Source organism: Peromyscus californicus, unplaced genomic scaffold (assembly GCF_007827085.1).
Source record: "Peromyscus californicus insignis strain IS unplaced genomic scaffold, ASM782708v3 Scaffold_24__1_contigs__length_46423439, whole genome shotgun sequence".
In the NCBI taxonomy this organism is placed as follows: domain Eukaryota; kingdom Metazoa; phylum Chordata; class Mammalia; order Rodentia; family Cricetidae; genus Peromyscus; species Peromyscus californicus.
The window spans coordinates 5551465-5576942 of record NW_026294535.1 but is presented as its reverse complement, the minus strand read 5'-3'; the positions used below and the strand labels follow the sequence as shown (position 1 = coordinate 5576942).

At 44.7% G+C, this 25478-nt stretch overlaps 1 protein-coding gene across 1 annotated transcript in view; it reads left to right on the top strand.

The window, feature by feature from the left end:
* Positions 1-25478, top strand: part of Stab2 (stabilin 2) — a 177669-nt gene that overhangs the window by 5715 nt on the left and 146476 nt on the right. The window contains exons 3-5 of the mRNA XM_052753018.1: positions 2511-2626; positions 18997-19082; positions 19861-19930. Of these exons, the coding sequence (XP_052608978.1) occupies positions 2511-2626; positions 18997-19082; positions 19861-19930 (272 nt within the window). The remainder of the gene's footprint in view (positions 1-2510; positions 2627-18996; positions 19083-19860; positions 19931-25478) is intronic.

Here is a 25478-nt window from a genome sequence, read left to right as displayed (position 1 = left end):
TCCAGGAAAGGTGCAAAGCTACACAGAGAAACCCTGTCTCGAAAAACCAAAAAAAAAAAAAATTGCATGATTTCCTATCTTAAAGCTAACTAATATTCCACTGCATATGCAGTGTTCAATATTCTCTGTGACATATGCATGGTTTTTTCTTTATCCATTCATCCATCAGTGAAAGCTTAGAATGTTGTGGCTATTATGAATAATGCTATAATTAAGATGGAAATATAAACTATATATGTATACACACACATATATATGTATGTATGTATACATGTATATGTATATATGAAATCTTCATATCATTTACCCGACTATATTCTCAGATGTAGGGTTGATAGGTCATATGACAGCTATATTTTTAATATTTTGAAGAGCTGTTTTACACAGTGGCTGCACTGACTGACATTCCTATCAACACTGAACAATTCTCTTTTCTCCATATCCACCAGTATTTGCATTAGGCAGCCTTAGACAAAATTCACCTAATGGGTGTGAGATCACATTCATTGTGGTTTCAGATAGAGTCTTCTGGGTTATAGATACACGTTCATACATTCGTGGGCTCCATTTTTGTCCTCTGAGAAGTTAAGGCCTTCAACTCTGCTGTGAGTTCCCTCTGTCCCCTTCCTGTAGAGATATCCCTGCTGGCATAGTCAACCTTTCAGAGACTGTCAGTGCCATCCCTGACTTAACTATGCACACAGCAGATGTCTGCTGTTTGTTGGTCAGCTGCATTTTAGGAACTGCTCAGGAAAAACCTTCCCCCACCCTGATCTTTTGTATTTGGGGTTTTTTTTTTATTTGTTTTTATTTTATGTATCTTGCTGGCATGGATGTCTGTGCACCATGTACTTACAATACCACCTCCAAAGGCTAGAAGACAGTGTCAGATCCCCTGGAACTGGAATTACAGATGGTTATGAGCCACATTGTTGGTGCTGGGAACTTAACCTGGGTCCTCTGGAAGAGCAGCAAGCACTTTTAACTGCTGAGTTAACATTCCAACACACATACACACACACACACACACACACACACACACACACACACACACACACACACACACGCTATTCTCAACAACAGCGCAGGTGAAAGACGAAAGAGACCTTATTCATTAAAGATGGTCTCCACCCTGAAGTCTTATCCTAGAATGAGTCTAGAATGAGTCTTATCCTAGAAGGTAACCGTCAGGCTCCATAGAGTTGTAGTCTAGAGCGGTTCCTCACTTGCTGCTAGAAATTGTTCGAAGGGATGTACCAGAGTGTCTCCTGCACAGGTGGTGGAGTGCACGTCACTAACTACACTGTAGCATCTCAGCGGCAGAATTTCTTTTTAGAAATGGTGTCCGCGATGAATGTGCTAATCTGAAGAACGAGGTTTACGTTCAATCTGCAGACCCTTGTGTATCATATAACTCGTTACCCTTCCCTTCTTGAACAGGCTGATAGAAGGCTCAGCAGCAGATTGAGGGCCACTTCTCGACTCTTCCAAGACGTATTATCATCATTCATTTTATTTAATAACTTCTGATAACAGTGTATCTACCCCCTGTGTGCTGGCTCATTTTTTTTGTCAACATGGCACAAACTAGAGCCACCTTGAAGGAGAGGACCTCAGCTGAGAAATTTCCTCCATCAGGTTGGCCTGAGGACATGTCTATGGGGCATTTTCTTGATTGATGACTGATGATGTAGGACTCAGCCCCTTGTAGGTAGTACCACCCCTGGGCCAGTGGTCCTGGGTTGTGTAAGAAATCAGACTGAGCAAGCCAGTAAGCAGCATTCCTCCATGGTCTCTGCTTCAGTTTCTGCCCTGATTTGCCTCAGTGGTGGACTGAGAAGTGTGTCAGCCAAATCGACCCCTTTACTCCCCCAAGGTGCTTTGGATCATGTTGTTTATCATAGCAATAGATAAACAACTAGATAGCAGTAGATAAACAACTAGACAGCAATAGATAAACAACTAGACAGCAATAGAAAAACCAACTAGCAAAAGCAAACTAGAACACCCTTCATTTTCATTGTTTCTTAATTTTTATTTGGCCATCTATAACAATTAAGAATAATTCATGATTAAGCTTATTCTACCTAGCAAGCTAAATTGAGTGTGTGTGTGTGTGTGTGTGTGTGTGTGTGTGTGTGTATGTGTGTGTGTGTGTGTGTGTGTGTGTGTGTGTGTGTGTGTGTGTATTAAAAGCCTAAATTAAAATCTAGGACTTAGCATGGATAAGATGGTACCATGAGTAAAAGCGCTTGCCATACAAGCCTGATGGTCTGAATCTGATCCTCAGAACCTATATCATCCTCTGACCTCTACATGCATTCATGCTCTAGCAAATGTACACACCACACACACACACACACACACACACACACACACACACACCATATACATATAACAACAAATTAATTGAATAAATAAATAAATAATAAAATCTAGGACAACCCCACCACCTAAAGTTAATTCTACTCTTATGGTCATGAGTTCACATCCTCTCTTTGTTCTCCAAGGTACTCGCTTGAGATCAGAACATACTCCCTGTCTGTCCCTGGATGCCGCCATATATGTAGGAAGGACTACCTACAACCTCAATGTTGTCCAGGCCACTGGGGCCCAGACTGCATGGGTAAGTGATACAATCTTTGGATTTTGAAACTTGCTTTTCCAATTCCCAAGAAATATGATAGGAAGGAAATCCAGTGAAAGAAGAATGTGAGTATGATTTTTTTTTTTTTTTTTGGTTTTTCGAGACAGGGTTTCTCTGTGTAGCTTTGCGCCTTTCCTGGAACTCCCTTGGTAGTCCAGGCTGACCTCGAACTCACAGAGATCCGCCTGGCTCTGCCTCCCGAGTGCTGGGATTAAAGGCGTGCGCCACCACGGCCCGGCTTTTTTTTTTTTTTTTTTTTTTTTTTTTTTTTTTTTTTTTTTTTTTTTTTTTTTTTTTTTTTTTTTTTTTTTTTTTTTTTTTTTTTTTGTGAGTATGATTTTTAAGAAGCTGGCATTTCATTTATATGTAGAAAATCCCTCTTTCCCCATTAACTTTTATATAGGAATCTGCTTGCTACAGTTAGTGATCTCTCCTCAAAAGAATTCCTTGGAACCAAGCCTATTCCTATAGCTCTAGTACTTGGGAGGCTGAGGCAGGAGAATCATGATTTCAAGGCTAACCTGGGTTGCAAAGCAAATTTTAGACCAACCTAGGATATATAGCAAGACCCTGTCTCCAAAGAAAAAAAGGAGAGGATGAAAGAACAAAAGAAAAAAAAGACCTTTTGTAAGTCATAAAAATATGCAATTTGCCGGGCGGTGGTGGCGCACGCCTTTAATCCCAGCACTCGGGAGGCAGAGCCAGGCGGATCTCTGTGAGTTCGAGGCCAGCCTGGACTACCAAGTGAGTTCCAGGAAAGGCGCAAAGCTACACAGAGAAACCCTGTCTCGAAAAACCAAAAAAAAAAAAAAAAAAAAAAAAAAAAAAAAAAAAATATGCAATTGGGAGAATATATCATACACATGTGTATAATGGAGATCATATGTTTATGTGTATATATGACATATATGTATGTATGTGTATATATAAAAAAGTAATGTCCAAAGAAAGAACATTGGACATTTGTAACACCAAAATAACTTTTCTTATCACAAATTCTCAAAGACTGTTGTTATTGTCTTTATCCATATCATAAACAATCACAAAACATTTTAAAATTTTACATCTAAAAACTTTATATGTCAAAAACTATAATGTTGACTTTAAAAGACATACTGTGATAAACTGTAAAGGTAATGGTATGTGGAGTTATATGAAATCGTATACATGCTGTTGAAGTATCTTGGTTGGTTGGTTGGTTGGTTGGTCAGTCGGTTGGTTGGTCAGTCAGTTGGTTGGTTTGTTGGTTGGTTGGTTGATTTCATTCATCAGCTTGATTCAAGCTAGAGCCATCTGGAAAAAGTGAGTCTCAATTGAGAAAATGCCTTCAACAGATTGGCCTACTTATAGGCAAGTCTATGGGGAATTTTCTTGACTGAGAATTTATGTGAGAGGGTCCAGCCTACTATGGGCAGTGCTGCTCTGGACAGGTGATACTGGGGGCGGGGGGGTACAGAAAAGCAGGCTGAGTATGGAAAGGCAAGCGAGGCAGCAAGCAGCACTCTTCCATGGTCTCGGCTTCAATTCCTTCCTCCAGGTTCCTGCCTTCACTTCCTTGGGTGATGAGCTGTGACACAGAAGTGTAAACCAAATAACCGTTCCTTTTGCCAATTTGCTTTGTGTTATGTTCATCACAGCACTAGAGAGCTAGCTAGCCCAGCATATATGCATAAAAATTAACTGCAACCAGGTTGCACTGGAGGAAGTCCTAGTCAACGATAAACCCAGGCTTCTGAGACCCATCACAACATTTGCTGGCTGAAACTGATTATAGATGTCCATACCCAAATATTTATTGACTGGATCTTTTCTGTGGTATGCAAATTATATGGGCCCCTCCCCATTGGGGGTGGTCAAAAATCTGAAAATTTTAGTTCATGGATTAGCCACTTGTTCCCTCACTTCTAAGCCAGTATGGAAATATCCCCCTGGGATTCACAAGGAGGCGTGTTCTCCTCTGCTTTGTCTCTGCCTGACTAAATAACTGTGCGTGGCCTCTGAAGTTCAGAAAGGCCTTCCCAAAGACAAAGGGAAAGATGGCAACTCACACACTGGCACACAGAGACTCTAAGTGTCCAGGTTAATTTTGATCTTGATGTTTTTCTACCCACCTTCTAAATACGTGAGCTCATTTTATATACAAAACTGTGTCTTCTGTTTGTTTTCCTATGACTAATGACTAAATGAATAATGGCTTCCACTCCGCCCACATTACTGGCATTAGGTATAGGGATGCCCTTGACTGTCCATCACCTGATGTGACTTCTGAATATTCCCATCTGACTAGGAAGACTCAGGTATTTGAAGAGCGTGTCTTCCCAGTTTCCCTGTGGTATGCTAAGTGATGCAGCAGGCACCAAAGGCTACTGTATTTCTCTCTTGTCCTCTACCTAGAGCCGAGCTTGTCAAGGAAAGAGGAGGGGAGAAGAAGCTGCGGTGTCTCTGACTCCTCTCGTGGTGTCTTCACCTTCCCTAGCCAAGGCCTGGAGCGTGTTTCTTGCCCTGGGAAGATAAAGTTTTGGGATTTAGACATCCTGACCATTCCAGTCATTGCTCTATTCCAACCTTACTCTGTATTCTGGTTTCATTTCTGTTACCATGACAAAATACTCCGACAAAAAAGCAACTTGGGGGATAAAGGGGCTTACTTCATCTTAAAATTTCCGATTACATCCATCATTGTGGGGAAGTCAAGGCAGGAACTTCACAGAGTTAATCAAACAAACAGTCGAGAGCAAAAAGGAAGAAATACTTGTTCCCTCACTTCTAAGCCAGTATGGAAATATCCCCCTGGGATTCACAAGCATGCTTGCTCATGCTCAGCTTGATTTCCTCCCTCTTAGACAGTTCATGATCCCCTGCTTAGGGAATAGTGTCCCCCACACTGTGCGGGTCTTTGATTAACTTAAGACAATGCCCCCACCACCACAGACAAATCCAAAGGTCGGTGGACAATCCCTCACTGATGCTCTCTTCCCAGGTGATTCTAAGTTATGGTTATGTCAAGTTGCTAAACATCACACCTGCCTGCAGTACTGCATACTTCTGTGACTCTAGTGTACCAGACCCAAGTGCTGAACTCAGTTATCTTTACTGTAGCTCCCGTGCTTTCAGAGTTCAAGGATGGCTTTTGGTGCCAAACATATTCATGACTGCATCCACTTCTCATAGCCTTCCTGATAGACTAGAAAGAGAGTTTACGTTTGCTTTTATCTTTCTAGCTCACAAAAAAATTAAATGATGCAGTTATTGGCCTGACATAGCATAACAAGAGCAAGCTATTTTCTGAGATGCATTAGGAAAGTTAGTGTGTCCACTAGAAAGAATGACATACTACACCCAGCCTATGTGAGAGCATATTTCTCTGAGCCTTTTATTAACCATGGATATCATCTAAAACATGAGCTGCAAACAGGACTCAAATTCTTAGCAGTCGTCCTCACCACGCTATGCCATGTGTTAGCAGATATGGCAAGGTTCTCCCCTGGGATCATCAGTGCTAAAAAGGATTTTTTTTTTTTTAATGCTCAGGCATTTCCTCTCAGAGCAGGCTCATGGTCAGAGAGGCAAAACATGAAAATGGATGCCTGACATCAATTCTGTTGTTTGCTAGTGAGGTCAAAGGGTGCTTCCCTTTATCTCCATGCTGCAAACATTCCAAGCTTCCTTCCTTCAGCTCAGGAAGAAGATAAACCCTTCCTTGGCTGCCTGCCTTACCGTGCCCACTTTGTGGCCATGACAAGTCTGGTCTTGACTATCGCTTTACGTTTCCGCAAGGACAAGGCCAGCTCAGGACTGCTGACACGGGTCCATCCCTCTATTCTGAGGAAGCATGTTCCCATCCTCCCCATGACCTCGCATTGGAGGCGGATGGGGTACCAGCTTCCTTTACGGTGTGACAACAAGCACATCCGTCTACAGCATCTCTGGCTCACTGTGAGAAGTACTTCTACAATGTCTGATTCTGGAGATAGCGGATCAATCCTGAAAACTCAGAAAACACCAAAAGCAAAATGGAAAAAAACGAATTACCCATCATCTTCTAAAAATAAGAACAAGGCATGCATTCTCACTGAGGGGAAAATAGCTTCCTAACAGAGGGAAGATGTTTTTACTTCAATTTAATCTGACTCACTCTAATTAAAATTACTGCCTCTTTTTCAAGCATGCATATAGAGAAACATATTTTTGACTAAGCAACTTAATCACATTTGAACAGAATTTTGCTCTGCAGCACAGGCTGTCCCAGACCTCACTATGTAGCCCAGACTGGCCTTGAAGCCCAGGCAAACTTCTTGCCTCAGCCTCCAGATTGGTCAGGTTACAGACATGCTCCACCACGTTTGGCACTGAGTAGCCAACACCCTACTTGAGATGAAACTCGCTGTTTTTCATTTACACATTCTTTTTTTTTTATTTAGTCGTGAATGCAAAGTAACAGAGTCAGAACGTGTGCAAAGGAGTCACACATACTAAAGCTCACTTGTGATCCTAGTAGTCCATTTCAAAGAGAAATTGCCTTCTTAAGACTTAGTTAGTTGTATGTGTATGTGTGTTTGTGTTAGAATTAATGCCCACCACATGCATGTAGTGTCCACAGAGGCCAGAAGAGGGTGTTGGATCCCTCTCTGGAACTGGAGTTACCGGTTGTTGTGAGCCACCAGATATGGGTTCTGAGAACAGAACCCAGGTCCTCCATAGGAGCAGTCAGCTCTCTTAGCCACCGAGCCATCTCTTCGGCCCCTAAAGGAGAAATGATCTGCATTTTTTCTTTCCAGCTCGATGTTGCTACATTCGGTGCTGTTTTCGGTGGTATATTTTGTGCAGTGTTATTTGCATTCCCTAGCTCTCCCTTCCCACTTTATACGGCTTGCTGGGCACCACACATTTCACAAACACATAACGAATCTATGGATCGAGAGCCAATTTGTATGAGCTTTGAGGGATAAACTATTCGGAGTTCACACGAGGAACTTAGCTCGCGTCTGTTTCCCAGGCAGACAGTTCCAGCGGGTGATGCCTGGAATCTCGGGGTATGTTTTTGGCTAGTGCTGTTGCCTGAGCTAGGCAGACTCTTAAAAGATGAGGCTCCTGGGAGGCCCCTAACTCTCGCTGGGCAGGAAATGCATTGTCTTATTTTAAGACAACAGGCCAGCTGGCGGTTTGCTGACAGTTCCTGATACATGAGCGAAACCTTGACACAGAGGCCACCACCAGCAGTGACCTAAGGGAACCGTGATAATGACCTCAAAATGTCTCGTCAGCACCTTCAGCCTCACAAGGCATCACAAATATGGCCCTGAAGCAAATTCTATGATTGCTGTTTCAAGCGGGGTTGCTGAGAACCAACCAATTCTGCTATCCGCACTTTTTTTTTTTTTTTTTTTTTTTTTTTGGTTTTTCAAGACAGGGTTTCTCTGTGTAGTTTTGGTGCCTGTCCTGGAGCTCACTCTGTAGACCAGGCTGGCCTCGAACTCACAGAGATCTGCCTGGCTCTGCCTCCCGAGTGCTGGGATTAAAGGCGTGCGCCGCCGCCGCCGCCGCCGCCGCCGCCGCCGCCACCACCCAGCTTGCTGTCCACATTCTTAGTGGGGTCCCCGAGGTGACACAGAATGATTTCAGATGCAGGAAAGAAATATTCACTTTTGCTTTAGTAAGTAGTTTTCATGTGTTATTAAAAGACCCCACTTGGACTATGAGGATTCTCTCTATCCCCATACTCACGCTATCTTTTTTCCAAAGCTCCTTCCAGGACTGGCCAACCCATAAAAAGAAAGCATTTATTGATCACCTACAATGTGCTGCACATAATCACATATAGATTAAGGCTTGCCTCTAGTCACATATGCCATAATCCATGACCCTGTATGTCACAGACGAGTCAGAGAGACTGACATAAACGTGTGAGAAACCAGTTGTACAAGGACCCCAGGTGAGGATGCCATGACTTTGAAGAGACTGTCACTTGCCCTGTTGCCTGCCTAATCACTTCCAAAAGGCCCCACCCCCTGGCACCATCACACTGGAGTCAGGGACTTGACACAGAGATGTGTGGGGGACACATTACCTAACAATAAAATTTCAAACTAGTGAGTTGTAAGCTGGACCAGGATAAAGTCATTCCTACAGAGAAAATTGTCCCATTTCCTACATAGTGTTTGATGCTGGGGCTTTAGGGAAACCCCTAGGGGACAAACATTTCCCCCAGGCCTTCATTCTTAGCACAGCTGCAGGCAAATATCCCAATGGTGGATGGCTGTGAGCCTATGGAAGGCCGCTCATTAAAGATCGACACTCACTGAGTCTCCTCTTCAGAAATATGTCTTGCCAGTCCCTTCTGACCTGGCTAGACATTATTTTACTTTCCTCTGAAAACACAAAGAGAAACCACTGCCAGCTCAGAAAGCAACACTAAGCACGCAACAAGCATTAAATGAATCAGTCGGCTGAGTCAGTGATTGGTGAAAACCTGTGCACCAGGGGAAATAACCTAGGGAAAAATCCTAAGCAATCATGCAGAGAAGCAGTCACAGACTGAAGTCAGAGCTGGCGAGAATCCTCTGAGGTTCACGGATGTGTGACTTCGTTATCTGACCCCTCTGTGCTTCCGTTTCCTTAGGTCAAATGGTAATAATAACCACTCCATGGGGTCTATGGGGGATAGTGCCTGTAATGTGCTTGTCATTCTGTTCAGGATCTAGAAAGAAAACAAGAACAACAACAACAACAACAATAATAATAATAAACAAAAGGCAGGAACTGGGAATGTGGATCAGTGTCAGAGGCATGCACAAGGGCTTAGGTTCCACCTCAGTGCTAAAAAGATAGATGGATAGAGAGATGATAGATAGATAGATGATAGATAGATAGATGATAGATAGATAGATAGATAGATAGATAGATAGATAGATAGATAGATAGATAGATAGATAGATAGATAGGGATGGTAGATGAGAAGTAGCTAGGTAGATTGATTGATTGATTGATTGATTAATTGATTGACTGATACATGGATAATGATCAGTAGAGGATAGATATCAGGGGCATCATCAAATAGAAACAGATGAATAAAGAAACCTTTTTAAAGGCAACATTTGGCCCCTGCCTGTCACAGCTCTGATTTGCTAAATGGCTGTTTAAACACTGAACAAACTCTTCCTGGACACTCCCATTCAGTTACAATGACACCACAGCATTTAGCATGTAAAGATACAGAGACCAAAGGTAGGAAATGTTTAAATATACACATGTGTGGGCGAGGAATGTAGGTTAGGTGGTAGAGTGTGTGTCCATCGTGAACAGGGTCCTGGGGTTGATCTTAGGCACTACAACAAATAAATAAACATACACTTCTGACTCTTAGAACTGTTCTCACGCCAGTGGTCTAAACTATAGAAAAAGACACTGTGTTCATAGAAGAAAGATCAGTCGCTTACAGGAACACTGGTTACCTCTTTCTAACCTGACATTGACGCACTCACCAGTTCTAAGGGACATTTTTTTCACGTATTCTTCAGTCATAATTTACTTACAATAAAATTCTTCCCTAGTAGGATGTATTCACTTAATCTTTTTAAAAAGCTTTTCTTTCCCTCCTCTTCCTCCTGTGGTGTGTGTGTGTGTGTGTGTGTGTGTGTGTGTGTGTGTGTGTGCGCGCGCGCATAGGGCCTTATGTGTTGGAGATCCTTGATTAAAACTGATACAGTCATATTTTTATTTCTTTAGCCATTTTAGTAAGTATTAAATAAACATTTTTACAATTAATTTTAACTTATATTTTTAGTGTACGTATTTCTTTTTTTATAGCATTCCCATTTATTCAGACAGTTTTAAATAAAATAAATCAAAACGTCCCCACTCAGGGAACACTGTAATGTGCCCAGGTTCATTACAGAGAGACCTCTGGGTTCAGTTCTTCTCTTATTAAGTTTGGAAAGTTCTTTAAATATATTAGATACAGGGTGCTTATTGAATTTGTGACTTACAAATACTTCCCCACGGTCCAGGTCTCATCTTTGTGCTCTCCTAACAACACCTTTGAAAGGAAAACCTTCCCCATCACAAAAAGACCAGCAGGAGGGTTTTTTTATATCATGTGTTCTTAAATAGTGTTCTTTCTATCATGTCTTGGAATCTTTGACTCACCGAGCATCTCGTAGGTTTTCTTCTAGAAGCTTCACAGTTGTAGGTTTTATATTTAGGTCATGTTAGCCTTTTTGTCTGGGTAAAGATATGGATCAAAGCCCATTTCCAATTATTTCCAATAATTCCAGCAACATTTGTGGGAGGTGTTGTTGTCACTTTGGGGTTTTGGCTCTGTGCTTGTGTGTGCCTGTGTGCGTGCATGCATGTGTGACAGATAGCATGTAACGCAGGCTGGCTTCAAACTCAGTATGTAGTTGAGAATCACCTGGAACTCTTGGTCTTCTAACTCCACCCCTGATGCATGTGCTATCACACCCAGCTCCAACAACATTTCTTCAGAAGAGTCTCCACACACTTCACTGCCTCGGTACTGTCTCGTTAACCATGTTGTGGTTCTCGTGTGGGCTCAGTTCTGCATGGCTGGCCCGACACCAGTACCATGCTCTATCAACTTACCTGGCTTTGTGGTAAAATTGCTCTCACTTATCCCCCTGCCTCATGGAACCTGGGTAGTGTATGTCCTCCAGCTCGGACTCTCTCCAAGTCAGTCTGGTTACTCCAGCACCTTCACCTTTCCATCCAGTGTCTGGTTGTTAATTTCTACTGTAACATTGTGTTAGGGTTTAATTGATGTCATCATGCCTCTATACATCATTTAATCCCATTGCGGTCAGAAAGCAACCTTTGTATGATTTCAGTCTCTGAATCTGTAGAGACTGAAAATTCCAAAATATCATCCATCTTGGGAAATGTTCCATCTTCTCTTATAAAAAGGGTGTGATCTGCAGCCCTTCAGCAATTCGCTATTAATGTCAGTTAAGTGGAGTTGATTGACAGGGCTGTTCAAGGCTTCTCTAGTGTGAAAAATATGATGATCACTTATTGCATCAATTATTGAAAGAACTGTGTTGAAATCTGTGACTCTGTGGATTTAAATATTTCTTCTTGAAGTTTTATGGAATTTTGTTTCATGTACTGTGACTATTGCCAGGTTCATTAAAACTATTATTTATATCCTTTTGATGAGTTGATATCATAACATTATGAAATTCTCTTTCTAATCCCTGGTTTTAAAAAAAAATGTCCCATTCTGAATGAACTTGTCTGATGAATTCCACCCACCCCAGCTTTCTTGTGATTTGTGGTGTCTTAATACTGTACTGTACTTAATACTATTGCTGTAAAAAAAAAAAAAAAAAAAAAGAAAAGAAACCATGAGCCAGGCGGTGGTGGCGCATGTCTTTAATCCCAGCACTCGGGAGGCAGAGCCAGGCAGATCTCTATGAGTTCGAGGCCAGCCTCGGCTACAGAGTGAGTTCCAGAGAAACCCTGTCTTGAAAAAAAAAAAAAAGAAGAAGAAGCCATGACCAAGGTAATTTACAAAACAAAATGTTTAATTGGGACTTTCTTACACTTTCAGAGGGTGAGCTCATAACCATCATGGCAGGAAGCATGGTGGTAGGCAGGCAGGCATGGTGCTGGAGCAGTAGCTGAGTGCTTACATCTTATTCACAAGCTGGAAGCAGGGGGCAGAGGCAGAGAGACAGAGACTGGGCCTGGCATGGGCTTTTGAAACTTCAAGCCCACCTCCAGTGACACATCTCCAACGAGGCCACACCTCCTAATCCTTTCCAAAACACCAAATTGACACCAGTCTACTCTACATGGTGGGTTTCAGACCAGTCAAGGCAACACAGTGAGACCCTGCCTCAAAAATAAGAAAGAAATACTTTATTCACTTGAATCTTTCATGACAGAATACAGTTAGTTCTTAACATTTCTTGCATGTGTATATGTGTGTGGTCTGCACTGATGTACGCACGTATGAGCACATGTATATGGAGGCCAGAGGTAGATGTTGGGAGGCTTCCTCAGTCGCTCTCCTCAATGGTAGAGCCTCTCAGTTAATCCGGACATCACCCATGCAGCTAGTCTAGCTAGCCGGCTTGCCCTGAGATCCCTGCCTGTCTGGCACCTATGTGGGTTTAAGGGATCCGAACTCTGGTCCTCACTCTGCAAGGCAAGTGCTTTTCCACTGAGCCAACTCCCAGGTTCAGTTCTTAACTTTCCGTCTAGTGTGCTAACCCACACCTTTTGGTTAAGGTGTTGGGACACTTATACAGAATACAGCAGGCTGACAGTCACTGCTCTGTGTGTTGTCCACTGTGTGCAACTGCTCTGCTGCTCCGTCTCCTTCTTCACCTCCCTTTGGGTCATCTTCTCTAATCCTGCCTCACCTTCTTTATTGAGTTACTTGCTGCCCTGTTTATTTAGGGGAGTTAAGCATCTGCTTTTAGGTGTGTAAGAGCACCTTTCACTTTCTGCGATCTGCCTGCAGGCCGTATTGCACCACAGCATGCCCAGGCATCCACGGCATCACACTTCCATCTCTGAATCCCAGGCTGGCCCCTCTGGTTCTCCACACCTTACCGCAGTGTGTTAGAAGGCCCACGACACAGCACTAGCAATGTGGCCTTGACCAGCCATTCTTCAAATGGTTTAGAAATGGTATCCCATCCCTTTGTGTGCCTCCATGTCTCTCTCTGCTGTCACTTTGTGTCTTCCTAGCCAGTTAATTACATTTCTCTTTCAGCTTTTGTGTATCTGAAAAGAGTATTCATCATGCCTTTGTTCTTTACAGATATTGGTGCTTTAGGTGTTTGTTTTTAGATTGGCAATGGTGTTTCTGGTCTAGTACTTTAAAGATAAATGCTCCACTGTCCTCTAGGTGGAACTGAGTCCAGCACGGGAGCTGTTGTCATGGTAACGTGACTCTCTTATCAACGTGTTGGCTTTGCCTGCTTGTAAGATGTTTTCCTTGTCATCGATTTTAAGGAGTTTTGTAGTGGTGTGAGATTTTCATCACGTTGCCTTTGTTCAGGGTTCTTTGCATGCTGGGAACTGGATGTTCAGCATCTCCATCGAGTTTGGGAAATGTTGACTTTAAAATTTCAACATCTTTTCTCCTTTCCCCGGACATTGTCCCACAGTTCACTCATGTTCCATTGATGTGTCCAGTATTTTCTCTGGTTTCATTTTGTCTTCACTGCTGGTCTGCAGGTTGAACATTTTGGTGTCAGTGTTTGAGCAGCCTTTAATTGGAGACAGTGTGATTTGACTCAAATGTTGTGTTTGCATCTGTAAAGTTTAGGCTTGGGTGTCATTTACATCTCTCCCTAACACACTTTTCCTTTCTGCCCTATTGAACATATGGGACAGAACTGTGACTTTCTCAGTCTTTGTCTGACATATGTATCTTCTCTGTTGGTTTTAATTAACTAGTTTTTCTCTTCATTATTCATGCCTAGTTTTTATTGACTTCAGATATTGTAAATTTTACTTTGGTTTGGTGTTTGATAAACTTGTAGGGGTGTGTGCATATGTGTTTGTGTGTGTATGTGTGTATATCTGTGTGTGTGAATGTGTGTGTCTGTGGGGGTGTGTGGGTGTACTGTGGGGGATGGGTGTGTATGAGTGTGTGTGACAGTGTGTGTGTGACTGTGTGTATGTGTGTATACATGTGTGTACACGTGTGTGAGTGTGTGTGTAGATAATTGTGTATGTTTGAGTGTGTATGCATGTGTGTGTGCACGTGTGAGTATGTGTGTGTGTGTGTGTGTGTGTGTGTGTGTGTGTGTATGTGATGAGCCACAGTGAGCATGTGGGGCTCAGAGAACAACTTTTAGGAATCAGTTTCTCCCTCCACCACATAGGTTCCAGGAATCAAACTCAGGCCCTTGGGCTTGGTGGCAAGCTCTTCATCAGGTCCTATACTTGTATTTCTCAAGTTTTCTTAGCAGGCTTTGCCTCTGATGAACTCCTTGCATCCTTAGCCATGTCATGGCGACATGGACTTATCCCAGACCAGGAGAGACTTTATGCAAACTAGAAAAGACCTGATGCACAGACACACATGCCCCAAGGGCTTTCCTGGTCCCAGCTTAAGAATCTCTGCCCCTCTCTCCCTCCATCTTTACCTTCAGCTGGTCTTCTTCAGGCAAAGGTTAAAAGTTTTAACAAGGCCTCCGTTTGTGACCTGGCCTCCCTGTCTGTTGGGGCTGATCGAAACCAATCTGTCCTCTCAAAATTAGGCTATTTGGCATAAATTCTGAAAATATCCAGTAGGGGGAGCTGTGGGTGCTGGGCTTCTTACAACCAGTCCTCAGCCGACTTGTAGAGAGAGCAGCATTCTCTGCTGGCTGAGGCCCAGCCCTCTCCTCCTGACAGAGACAGGTCTGCGCCCCCCTCACCCATTTTTTTTCCTCAGTTTTTTCTCCTGAGTGTCGTTGACTGTTTGTTATCATGCCAGTCCTAAAGAGAGAAGCTACCAGAATCTCCACTCGGAGCTGTAGCAATTTGCCTTTACTATCACCTAGCTTTCCGGCCCAAGAACACCCTGCCAAGGGGACAGCACGGACCTGAACCTCAGGGCCAGACATGAGCTGTGCTGAGGGGCACGGACAGCAAAGTCCAAGCTGGGATTCAAATTCAGAAGATTCCAGTCGCCAGGCCCGGGTCTTTCTAACAATCCTTCTCATCACATCGCTAGTTGCTTAACAGCCCAGACCAAGTCTTTTTTCCTTCCTTCCTTCCTTCCTTCCTTCCTTCCTTCCTTCCTTCCTTCCTTCCTTCCTTCCTTCCTTCCTTCTTTTTCCTTCCTTCCTTCCTTTTTCCTTCCTTTCTTTTTTTCTTTCTCTCTCTCTCTCTCTCTCTCTCTCTCTCTCTCTCTCTCTCTCTCTCTCTCTCTGTCTCTGTCTCTCCCTCCCTCCCTCCTTCCCTCCCTCCCTCCCTCCTTCCCTCCCTCCCTCCCTCCTTCCCTCCCTCCCTCCCTCCTTCCCTCCCTCCCTCCCTCCTTCCCTCCCTCCCTCCCTCCCTCCTTCCCTCCCTCCCTCCCTCCCTCCCTCCCTCCTTCCCTCCCTCCCTCCCTTCCTTCCTTGGATAGAAGCAACATTAGTGGTACCAAAAGTGAGTTCCATTCTGGATGTTTTCATACCAGCATCTCATTTCAAAAGCGACCGCCAGTATAGCCATGAATCAGATGGCTTCTTCTCCCCTCACTGTGCAAATGTTTCTATCACCTGTGTTGTGGTCCTGGCCTGTCTGGTTGCTTGGTGAGGGTCCATCACAGTAACACGCAGGGCAATAGACCCCTAGAGCATCTTCAGGCCTTTGGGGACCGGCTTTGCTGCTATTGTGGAAGATTTAGATTTAAAATATGCACACCTTCAATCCCAGCACTTGGGAGACAGAGACAGGCTCTGTACGTCCAAGGCCAGTATAAGGGAGGGCACACACCCCAACCCGGATCAATATAGGACATACCCAAACACCAAATTCTCAGCACAGAGGAGATTTGTTACCCTGGAGGGGCAAGTGGAATTGGGGGAAGGCAATGTGCAAAGGCAGCAGCAGCAAGCAAGCAAGAGAGGGTGTCTCTGCAGGAGTGGGTTTTTAGGGGAAGGGCAGGGTCTGTCTAGGGTGAGTTGGTAAATCCTGATTGGCTATACTAGCCAAATAATGAATTTTGATTGTTGGACCTTGGTGTTTTGTCTCAGGAATGAGTCAGAGGTGAAATAAGGGGACAGGCCTTGGGGCTTGTTTTGGAAATGGTAATGGTTTTTAGTAAGGGAGAGGAAAGGGTAAAAAGGGCAAAACCTGTGTGCAATGTTTGCCGAGCTCCGGCCTGTATTTGCCAGAGCCCAGCCTGTGTCTGCCAAGCTCTGGCCTGTGTCTGCCGGAGTCCAGCCTGTGGCTGCCATGCTCTGGCCTGTGTCTGCCATGTTCAGGTCTGCTAGAGTCCCTTCATCCAGCCTGGTCTAAACAGTGAATTCCACAATAGCCAGAGCTACACAGTGAAACCCTGTCTTGGAAAAAAAACAACAAAAAACACAAACATGTCAGCCACTTATATTCTGAATAGGAGGAGCCAGAGGAAATATCAACTTCACTTTGGACAACTCATCTTTCCTCCACAGTACCTGTAAATTGCCAACCATCTGTTAAAGGACCAGCTTACCAGGAGAGCCACTGGTGTCTTGCAGAGAACAGCCTTTCTCTGTGTTTAGACGTCACTTTATCTAAGAACTGTTTTTGTGGTCTGAATATTTATGTCCTGCCCCTATGTGGCTATCTGGTTTTGTTACTATAACAGATCACCTGAGGCAGCCTGACTATAAAAAAGAGAAGCTTATTTAACTGACAGCTCTGGAACTAAGGCATAGACTGGCTGATGCTCAGCTCTGATGAAGGCCATCATCTTAGCTGTGTTGCAGAGTGGCAGGAACTCACATGGGAAAAAGAGATCACAGAGAGAGTGGAAGCCTGGGGCCAGTCCCAACTTTTAGAGCAACCCTCTTGGAAGAATAAACCAGGGTCCTAACCAGACATACCTAGCAGTCCCTTCTGAGGACAAACGGTGATAACTCACCCAAGTTGACATTAGGCCCATGCTGCAAGCCACAGGAAAATGAATGGAATCCAACTACTATGACAAAAGCTACTACTTAAAAAGGTCAAGGACTTCTCCAAAGATCAAACCGTGGCTTAAGAAGTCTTGGTGATATTTTAGCTTTTGTATATATATTAGCTGGTTCCTACAGTGATTTTCTTGTATGCTATGTATACTTCCAAGAACTCCTAACAGTGTATCTAAAATACCTATCAAACATCCAAGGCCAAATGCTCTCTTGAACTAAAGTAATACCCTTATGGAAACAACGCCTGTCTCCTAGGTCAGGCAAATAGCTTTATTTCTTGTGCAGTTTAAGCTGAGAACTTCCATTCTTATACAGCCTTACTAACATTATAGACTCCTAACATTTTTACCTAACCACTTCTAGGAATGTAGATTGAGAACACAAATTCCCTTTCTGATATACTAACGGATATTAGCTCTCAGTTGACCTCCTCCTTCACCACTCCCTTTTTGAGTTGTAAAAGAAAGCCTGACAGTCACTGCCTGAGGAAAACTCTTATCTGCCTCTATGACCCCGTAAGAATTCAAGCCTGGTGACCTTGCTTTGCCAGAGGACTGCTATTGCTTGGGGTTTATAACTGAATACCTCAGAGACTTGGAGAGAACTGAGAGGAATAAGGAGACTTAGAGGAGAGAACTTGAGGACAAGATGGAAGATGAGGAAGAGCCAGATGGGTAAGAACAACATGAGGAAGACCAAGATGGGGCAAAACTAAGATGAAAGAATTAAGATAGAGCATAGAGGGAACAGCAGATAAAGGTAGAGAGAAATCAAGCCAGAAAGGAGCTAGGCATGAGAGCAGAACAGAAGCTGTGTGCAGAGAGAACTGACTCAGAATAATAGTGTATGGACTAAGGAGTTTCGTGTACGTAGATTCATTTCCTATCATCAAAGATTAATTATCAGCTGGTTGTAGATTCTTCCCAGACCCTAGGAGGGGACTATGGAGGGGCTGGACCTCTATAGTTTCTATTAGACCCATTAGTCAACATTGCAGGCACACACACACACACACACACACACACACACACACACACACACACACACACACAATGTAGAACAAGTGACACATAATAGAAGAGGATCCTTGGGGCAATCATACCTTAACTTCTGCCACTTACCACCATTTTAAATTCTGTCTGATGGGCTGTTGCACTAACTAGCTTCTTTGATAAGTGTCCCTCGGCCTCACTGTGCATTGTAATGTTTTGTAGAGTGTTGGTGACTGATTGGAAAACCCTTTAGTGAAAGTTGATCATAGCTCCAGTCAGCAGGAGTTTAAAATGCATGCTCATTTGCAACCAGCCCTGGTGAAATCCGATTTCCTTTGCTCTCTTTCATAAGTACATCACGGAATGGATCAAGCCAACTCACTGCACCTCATCAGCCCAAATCTCTGTCCCTGAAGTCCCCTCACCTCTGCAACAGCTCTACCGAAAAGCTACTCCTTCAGCCCTTAGATTTCAAGACAGGGTCTTTCTATGTGATTCATGATGGCCTTGAACTCACTGTGTAGCCCTGGCTGGTCTCCAGCTTAAGATCAGACCAACAGAATCTTCAATTGTTTTCTGTTTTGTTGTTGTTGTTTGTTTTTGTTTTGTTTTGTTTTGTCCCTGGCAACTAACACACTAAGTGGCACACTGTAGGTGCTGACTGCATCTTTGCAGCATGCATTTATTTGCTCAGTCTAGAATGAATGAATAAATCTAGTCTGTTTGCTTATTCCAGAATGCCCAGGAGGAGCAGAGTCACCGTGCAGTGGCAGAGGCATTTGTGATGACGGCATGGAAGGAACTGGAAGCTGTTCCTGCCGAGTAAGTTCAGAGAGCTGCTCCACTCCTGAAATGCTGCCTCCCCCTTCCTCCCTTTCTACCTGTTCCTCTGCCTTAATTACAGGCCCCACACTAGGAGAAGTCTCTAAGGCTAACAGCATTAATAGAATTTGTGATGTGCAATAAAATGACCTCTCATCTTTCTATCCACCTATAAAACCCGAGGAAAGATCTATGGAATAACCCTCTTGGAAGACACAAAATGAGACCACATATGCAATGCTACGTTATGAATCCCTACTAGGGTATAAAGTTGTCACTTCTTGCTACTGTTAGTAATCTCCCCTGCTACTAGACTACCCTGGGCCAACCACAGAAATGTAGCCATTGAAGAATTTCTTTATCTAACAAAAGGAACTCTTGTGAATTTCAAAGTGTGGGAGAATTAAACAAAAATCCTTCTCAAGGGGGTTGAGTTCAGCTCCCTTCAGAACAGACCTCGAAGTGTTTTCTTTTCACCCTTGGGTAAGATGGTGAGGGGAGCTGCCAACACTTACCATCTACTTATATGGTTGAGCTGACGGCTTTCTTATCTAGGGCTTTAGACAAAAGAAAATTTAAAAAAAAACCACTAAAACAAAAACAGAGATTCATACACGAAGACTTCAAGTGACCTGAAGGAAGAAAGGCCCAGGGGAAAGACATATTAGAGAAGCAAATGCTGGCCAGACCATCAACGGGGTGTCCAGGGGCTTTCTGGGTAACATAGGAGTGCCTCAGGATACCCTCAGGGCTGATGTCATCCACCTGTGTTTTGCAGGTGGGCTTTAGTGGAACAGCCTGTGAAACCTGTGCTGCTGACAATGTTTTCGGGCCCAATTGTTCAGCAGGTAAGTCTGATTCATGTTCATTTAATACATTGTGAGGGTTAGTCCCCAGAGATGGTTACTTCAGTTTTTAACAGTGGTTTTAGATTTCTGGTCTCTAGAAATGTATGGATTTGTGTTGTTTTAAGATACTAAGTGTCTTAGCTTTCCATTGCTATAACAAAGAACATGAAACTGGAGCTTTAGTGGAGAGAGAAGGTTGATGCAGCTCACAGTTTGGGAGACAGAAAGTGCATATGTACCACATTTCCCTTATGTACTCGTGTGTTGATGGACAGCTAGGCTGGCTCCACCTCCTTGCTAGGAGAGTAGAGCTGCAATAAACACAGATGTGCAGTGTCTCTGTGCTAGGATATGGAGTCCTTTGGGAATGTACCCAGGAGTGGTCTAGCTGGCTTATATGGTACATCTAGCAAAAGTCTTTTGCAAGAAAATCTATAAACACATATACACCTTCGGCCCCCGTAAGTTCTTTGGCATGTTCCATAATACATTTCATCTGCAGCAGAGGGAAGGCTTCCTCATTCTAATCCATGGGCCTGTTGAAGGCAACACTCCGTTGTACTTTTCTCTCCAGTAGCTTCTGTGATGTTGACTGCATGGGAAATACAGCTGTTGTGAGCCAAATGAACAGATAAGTGGGTGAACAAATGCTTGAATGATGCCAGGAATACTATCCTGACCCAGAGCATAATTTCAAGAGGTAACAGATGCAAGGATAGAGCCACGGCTTAGACCCTGGTGGAGCTTTGGCTCCAGGGCTGCCAACTTAGCAACTGGATAAATGTCTAGAATGTGTTCTCTGAGTGAGTTTCTTACCTACAGAAATAAATAATAGCATTTATTATTATTATTATTATTATTATTATTATTATTATTATTATTTTGGTTTTTCGAGACAGGGTTTCTCTATGTAGCTTTGGAGCCTGTCCTGGAACACGCTCTGTAGACCAGGCTGGCCTCGAACTCATAGAGATCCACCTGCCTCTGCCTCCCAAGTGCTGGGATTAAAGGCATGGGCCACCACCGCCTGGTGTCACTATTATTATTGGTGGTGTTATCTAGCTCCTCCTAATCTTAAGTGTTTCTTCACTCCTGGCTCCGCAAAGAGTATCTGACAGGGGTACTGGCAAAAGCAAACTGAAACCATGTCTTAATATTCTGTGTGTTTTTAGCATTTACATTGCTTTAAAGGCTAGCAACTAAAATATAACCAACTGATTAGAAATGACATGTCCAAATCTCCTTCTATGTGGCTCCTTCCCTACCACAATCAAGTAGAATTTAAATTATATAAACTAAATAAATACTGAGGTGGGAAATGAGGAAGTGAGCAGTTAGCACCCCAGGAAGCTGAGCAATTGTTTGGGGATGAAAAGTTAGGATAAAGATGAGCCATGTGAGCTCCGAGACACCGGACATTGATTGCTGATTAAACACAAACATGACGGAAATTCCAAACATTTCCCAGAGAAAGAGAATATGCCTCATGTTTGTGCCACCCAGAAAGCAAGGACCAAAAGGATGATAATGGTTTGGTCCCTGAGTGTTCTTAAAAAATGAGAATTTATTCGAGTTATTTATTTTTATTACATTTTAAAAATTAAGTGTGTGTGTTCATGTGTGTGCATGCCACGGTACATGTGTGCAGGTCAGAGGACAAACTACAGGCCACAGTTCTTTCCTTTTACCACGGGAGTTCTGGGGATTTGAACTCAGGCCATCAGGCTTGGCATCAAGCACCTTTAACCTGCTGAGCCATCTAAAGTATTAAGAGAATTAAGCCTAAAAAGAGATCTAGGGGAAAGCTTTGCAAGTTGTAGGTTTCAACAGAACTTCCTGAGACATTTTCCACAGGTACACTGTCCAGCCTAGGAGCCACAGGCCACATGTGGCCCCTGAACTCCTGAAATGGAGCTCAAACAACCGAGGAACAATTTTGAATTTTAGGACGTACTACCAAATTTAAATAGAAATAGCCAAATGTGGCCAGTGAGCCTCATAGTGGACAGAACATCATACATCATAGATAGAAGAGCAGCCAGTGAATTCAGACTGGTCTGAGTCTCGAACTAACCTCAAACTACTGTGTGACTTTGTGCCAGGAAACAGCATTGTTATGTATCCCCTGGGGACGACAACGCAGCCAGACTCTTCCTGTGTCCATGGAGGCTCAACTAAAGTGGGAGGCGGAGTAAATCGTGGCAGCTGGTCATTCCCCAAGAACAAGGCCCAAGGAACTCTTTCATCCAGGCACCCACTGGGTGCGGGTGTTGTCTCACCCACTGGAGTGTTGGTCCCGGGAGGTGGCGCTCCTGCCCGAAAGTGGGGCAGCTCTACTGGGCACCATCTATTTTTAATGCTGACTTTTCCCCCGCTGCCAGGACGCTCCCTTACTGGGCTGTTTATTGGTGGGAGATGATTCAGAGCTACGTCAGCCAGTGACTTTCATCTCTGCTGCCAGCACCAGAGTTCCTCAGTGCCTTGTTCTTGTCAGAAGCCTAATACAGAACCCACTTTCTCTATGTAAACCCTAAATCAACCCTTCCTGTGTGCCTGGCAGTGCAGAAAGAGTTTTCCCACCCACGATCTCCTCCAGTCCTCGGTACACCGCTTGGAGCTAACGTCACTTACTGGGTGAAGGAGCAGGGAGGTGACAGAAGGTCATGCGACTATTAAGGGGGCAGAGGATTTGACCCAGGTGTCTGACTGGGGACCCTGACCCCCCAGCGCCGCACTGTTCTGGCCATGGGGAGCATGCACCATGCATTAGACACAAGACGGGCAATGAGCTGCTCCCAGGGAGCTGAAAGTCTCAGTAATAATGATGTGCTGCGCATGGCCTATGCAGGATACTGTGGGGACCGCCCTCTGACTGAAATGGCCAAGTTTGGGGCTACTTTGAAAGTCACACCACCCAAGTTTCACATGTCTCTATATCAGTGTTTCTCAACCTGTGATTGCGAACTTTCATGGGGGTCGCCTAAGACTATTGAAAGACCATCAGAAAGCACAGATATTTAAGTTACAATTCCAAACAGTAGCAAAATTGCAGTTATGAAGTAGCAACGAAAATGATTTTATGGATGGGGGTCACCATGGCGTGTCTTAAAGGGCTGCAGCCTTAGGAAGGTTGAGAACCACTGTCTAGAGATTTGCTGCAACCAGTTCATAATGCATTGAGGGCTTTAGGAGAGCACCTGGGAAGCCCTCCGCTCCTCACCTCTCCTTCCCAAGGACAATTTCCTGGCAGTGACTGACAGACCCGCGGTGCAGTGTCACAAGCTTCAGAGGCTGCCTGTGCCTGCCAGTCACCCAGTGCAGAGACAGTGCCGGAAGATGATGGGACACAGGGAGGAGCCGGAGCCCACAGGAGCAAAACATCTGTTTGGGGACTCCTGAAATGGCACTACAGAAGTGGGCTGTCCCATCAAAGGGATGTAACAGAAGCCAATGCACAGGGTGCTGGACACACAGGGTTCATGAATGCAGGACACACCGGGTGTATAGGTGCAGGACACACAGGGCGCATGGGTGCAGGACACACAGGGCACATGGGTGCAGGACACACCGGGTGCATGGGTGCAAGACACACAGGGTGCATGGGTGCAGGACACACAGGGCACATGGGTGCAGGACACACAGGGTGCATGGGTGCAGGACACACAGGGTGCATGGGTGCAGGACACACAGGGTGCATGGGTGGAGGACACACAAGGTACATGGGTGCAAGACACACGGGGTGCATGGGTGCAGGACACACAAGGTGCATGGGTGCATGACACACAGGGTGCATGGGTGCAGGACACACAGGGTGCATGGATGCAGGACACACAGGGTGCATGGGTGCAGGACACACAGGGTGCATGGGTGCAGGACACACAGGGTACATGGGTGCAGGACACACAGGGTGCATGGGTTCCTGGACACACAGGGTGCATGGGTGCAGGACACACAGGGTGCATGGGTTCCTGGACACACAGGGTGCATGGGTGCAGGACACACAGGGTGCATGGGTTCCTGGACACACAGGGTGCATGGGTGCAGGACACACAGGGTGCATGGGTATAGGATGCACCTGCTACTTCCCCCTAGTGTGGTCTTCACAGAGCCTGCCCCCATCCCACCTCTTCCTAGCCAACTCCCATTGGTGTGTTGGGTGGGAGCGTGTGTCACACTGTGCTGTGATCGGTTGTTTCCTTCTGCCATTGCACTGTGGACCCTTTGAGGATGGAGACTGGTCTAGCACAGTATTCTGAGCATGGCCGTTTGCTGTCTAATCATGAAAATGGAAGGGAACAAAGCGGATTCATCCTGGACACTTAGAAATCAAGTGTGTAAACCACAACAGTGGATGGGCTGGCACAGACTGGAGACAGTGCAATACAACACCACTGCAGCAGTCCAGATGAAGCTTGGAAAGGACCTGGATGAGGACCAGTAAGACAGTGAGCAGGATGTCAAGGAAGGAGAGGCAGACAAAGAATACTAAGGGTCTGGTGCAATTTCAGGTGTTTAGAAAACTTTAAACTTAGTAACCCATGAGTTTCTAATATTTTGTTGTTGTTGTTGTTGTTGAGCAAGTACCTCTTTGTAATTGCAACTCATTTGAGCTTATATGAAGTGTACTCACAGCATGAAAGGCATGTCCCATAGGCAGAACACTGCTCCTTACCCCACAAAGAGCCATGTCCTAACCCTGGAAGCCGTGAGCATATTAGGTTACATGACAGAGGGTAGTTAAGGTTGTGGTGGGATCAGGGCTGCTAACTAGTCGGTTCGGTATAAAGAGATTGCTCTGATTGCCCAGGTGGGCACAGTGTGGTTACAGGGGGGCCTGAGGAGGTAACCATAGAGACATCAGTGTGAGAAGGACTCGGTAGTTCATCTGAAAGTGGAGAGAGGGGTCATGAGCCTGGAAACATGGGATCTTCCCAGAATCTGGAAAGGTGATAGAAGAGGTTCCAGAGGAAACGCAACCTTTCTGCAGCTTTGATTTTGATCTGATGCGACGTTTGTACTTCTGTCCTCCAGAACTGCCGAATGGACCTGGACTGTTTCAGGCTCCTCTTTAGGATGGCTTGTCACAGTGGCAACAGAAACCTCACAGAGCATGCTTTGTGGGAGTCTTGGCTTCAGCATGCTGGGGGCTGGCTTGAGAGTAACCTGTAACAGATGAGCCACCAGCTGGGTGCAGAAGCATTGACCACTCATATCGAAGGCCCTTCATTTGCCGTCCATGACCCGTCACTAGGCTGAGATGCCATCTGTTTCGAGCAGAAAACAGGATAGAGTCATTCTGGGCCCTAGCGGGTTCCTTTTCTTTTCTGGTCTTTGCACTGCCCTCGTCATTCAAGAAGTAAGATTTGCTTACAGAGACGTCAGCCACCAACAGGGACGGAGTCGGGGGAGTTCTTCTCTTCATGGGAAGACACTAAGTCAGTCCTGCCGCCAGGCTATCCAAAGGTGAAGCAAACAGCTCAGTAGGGAAGAGATGTGCTCATGATGTGCCAGACATAGGCACCATTGTCTGCCTTACACACTGAAAATC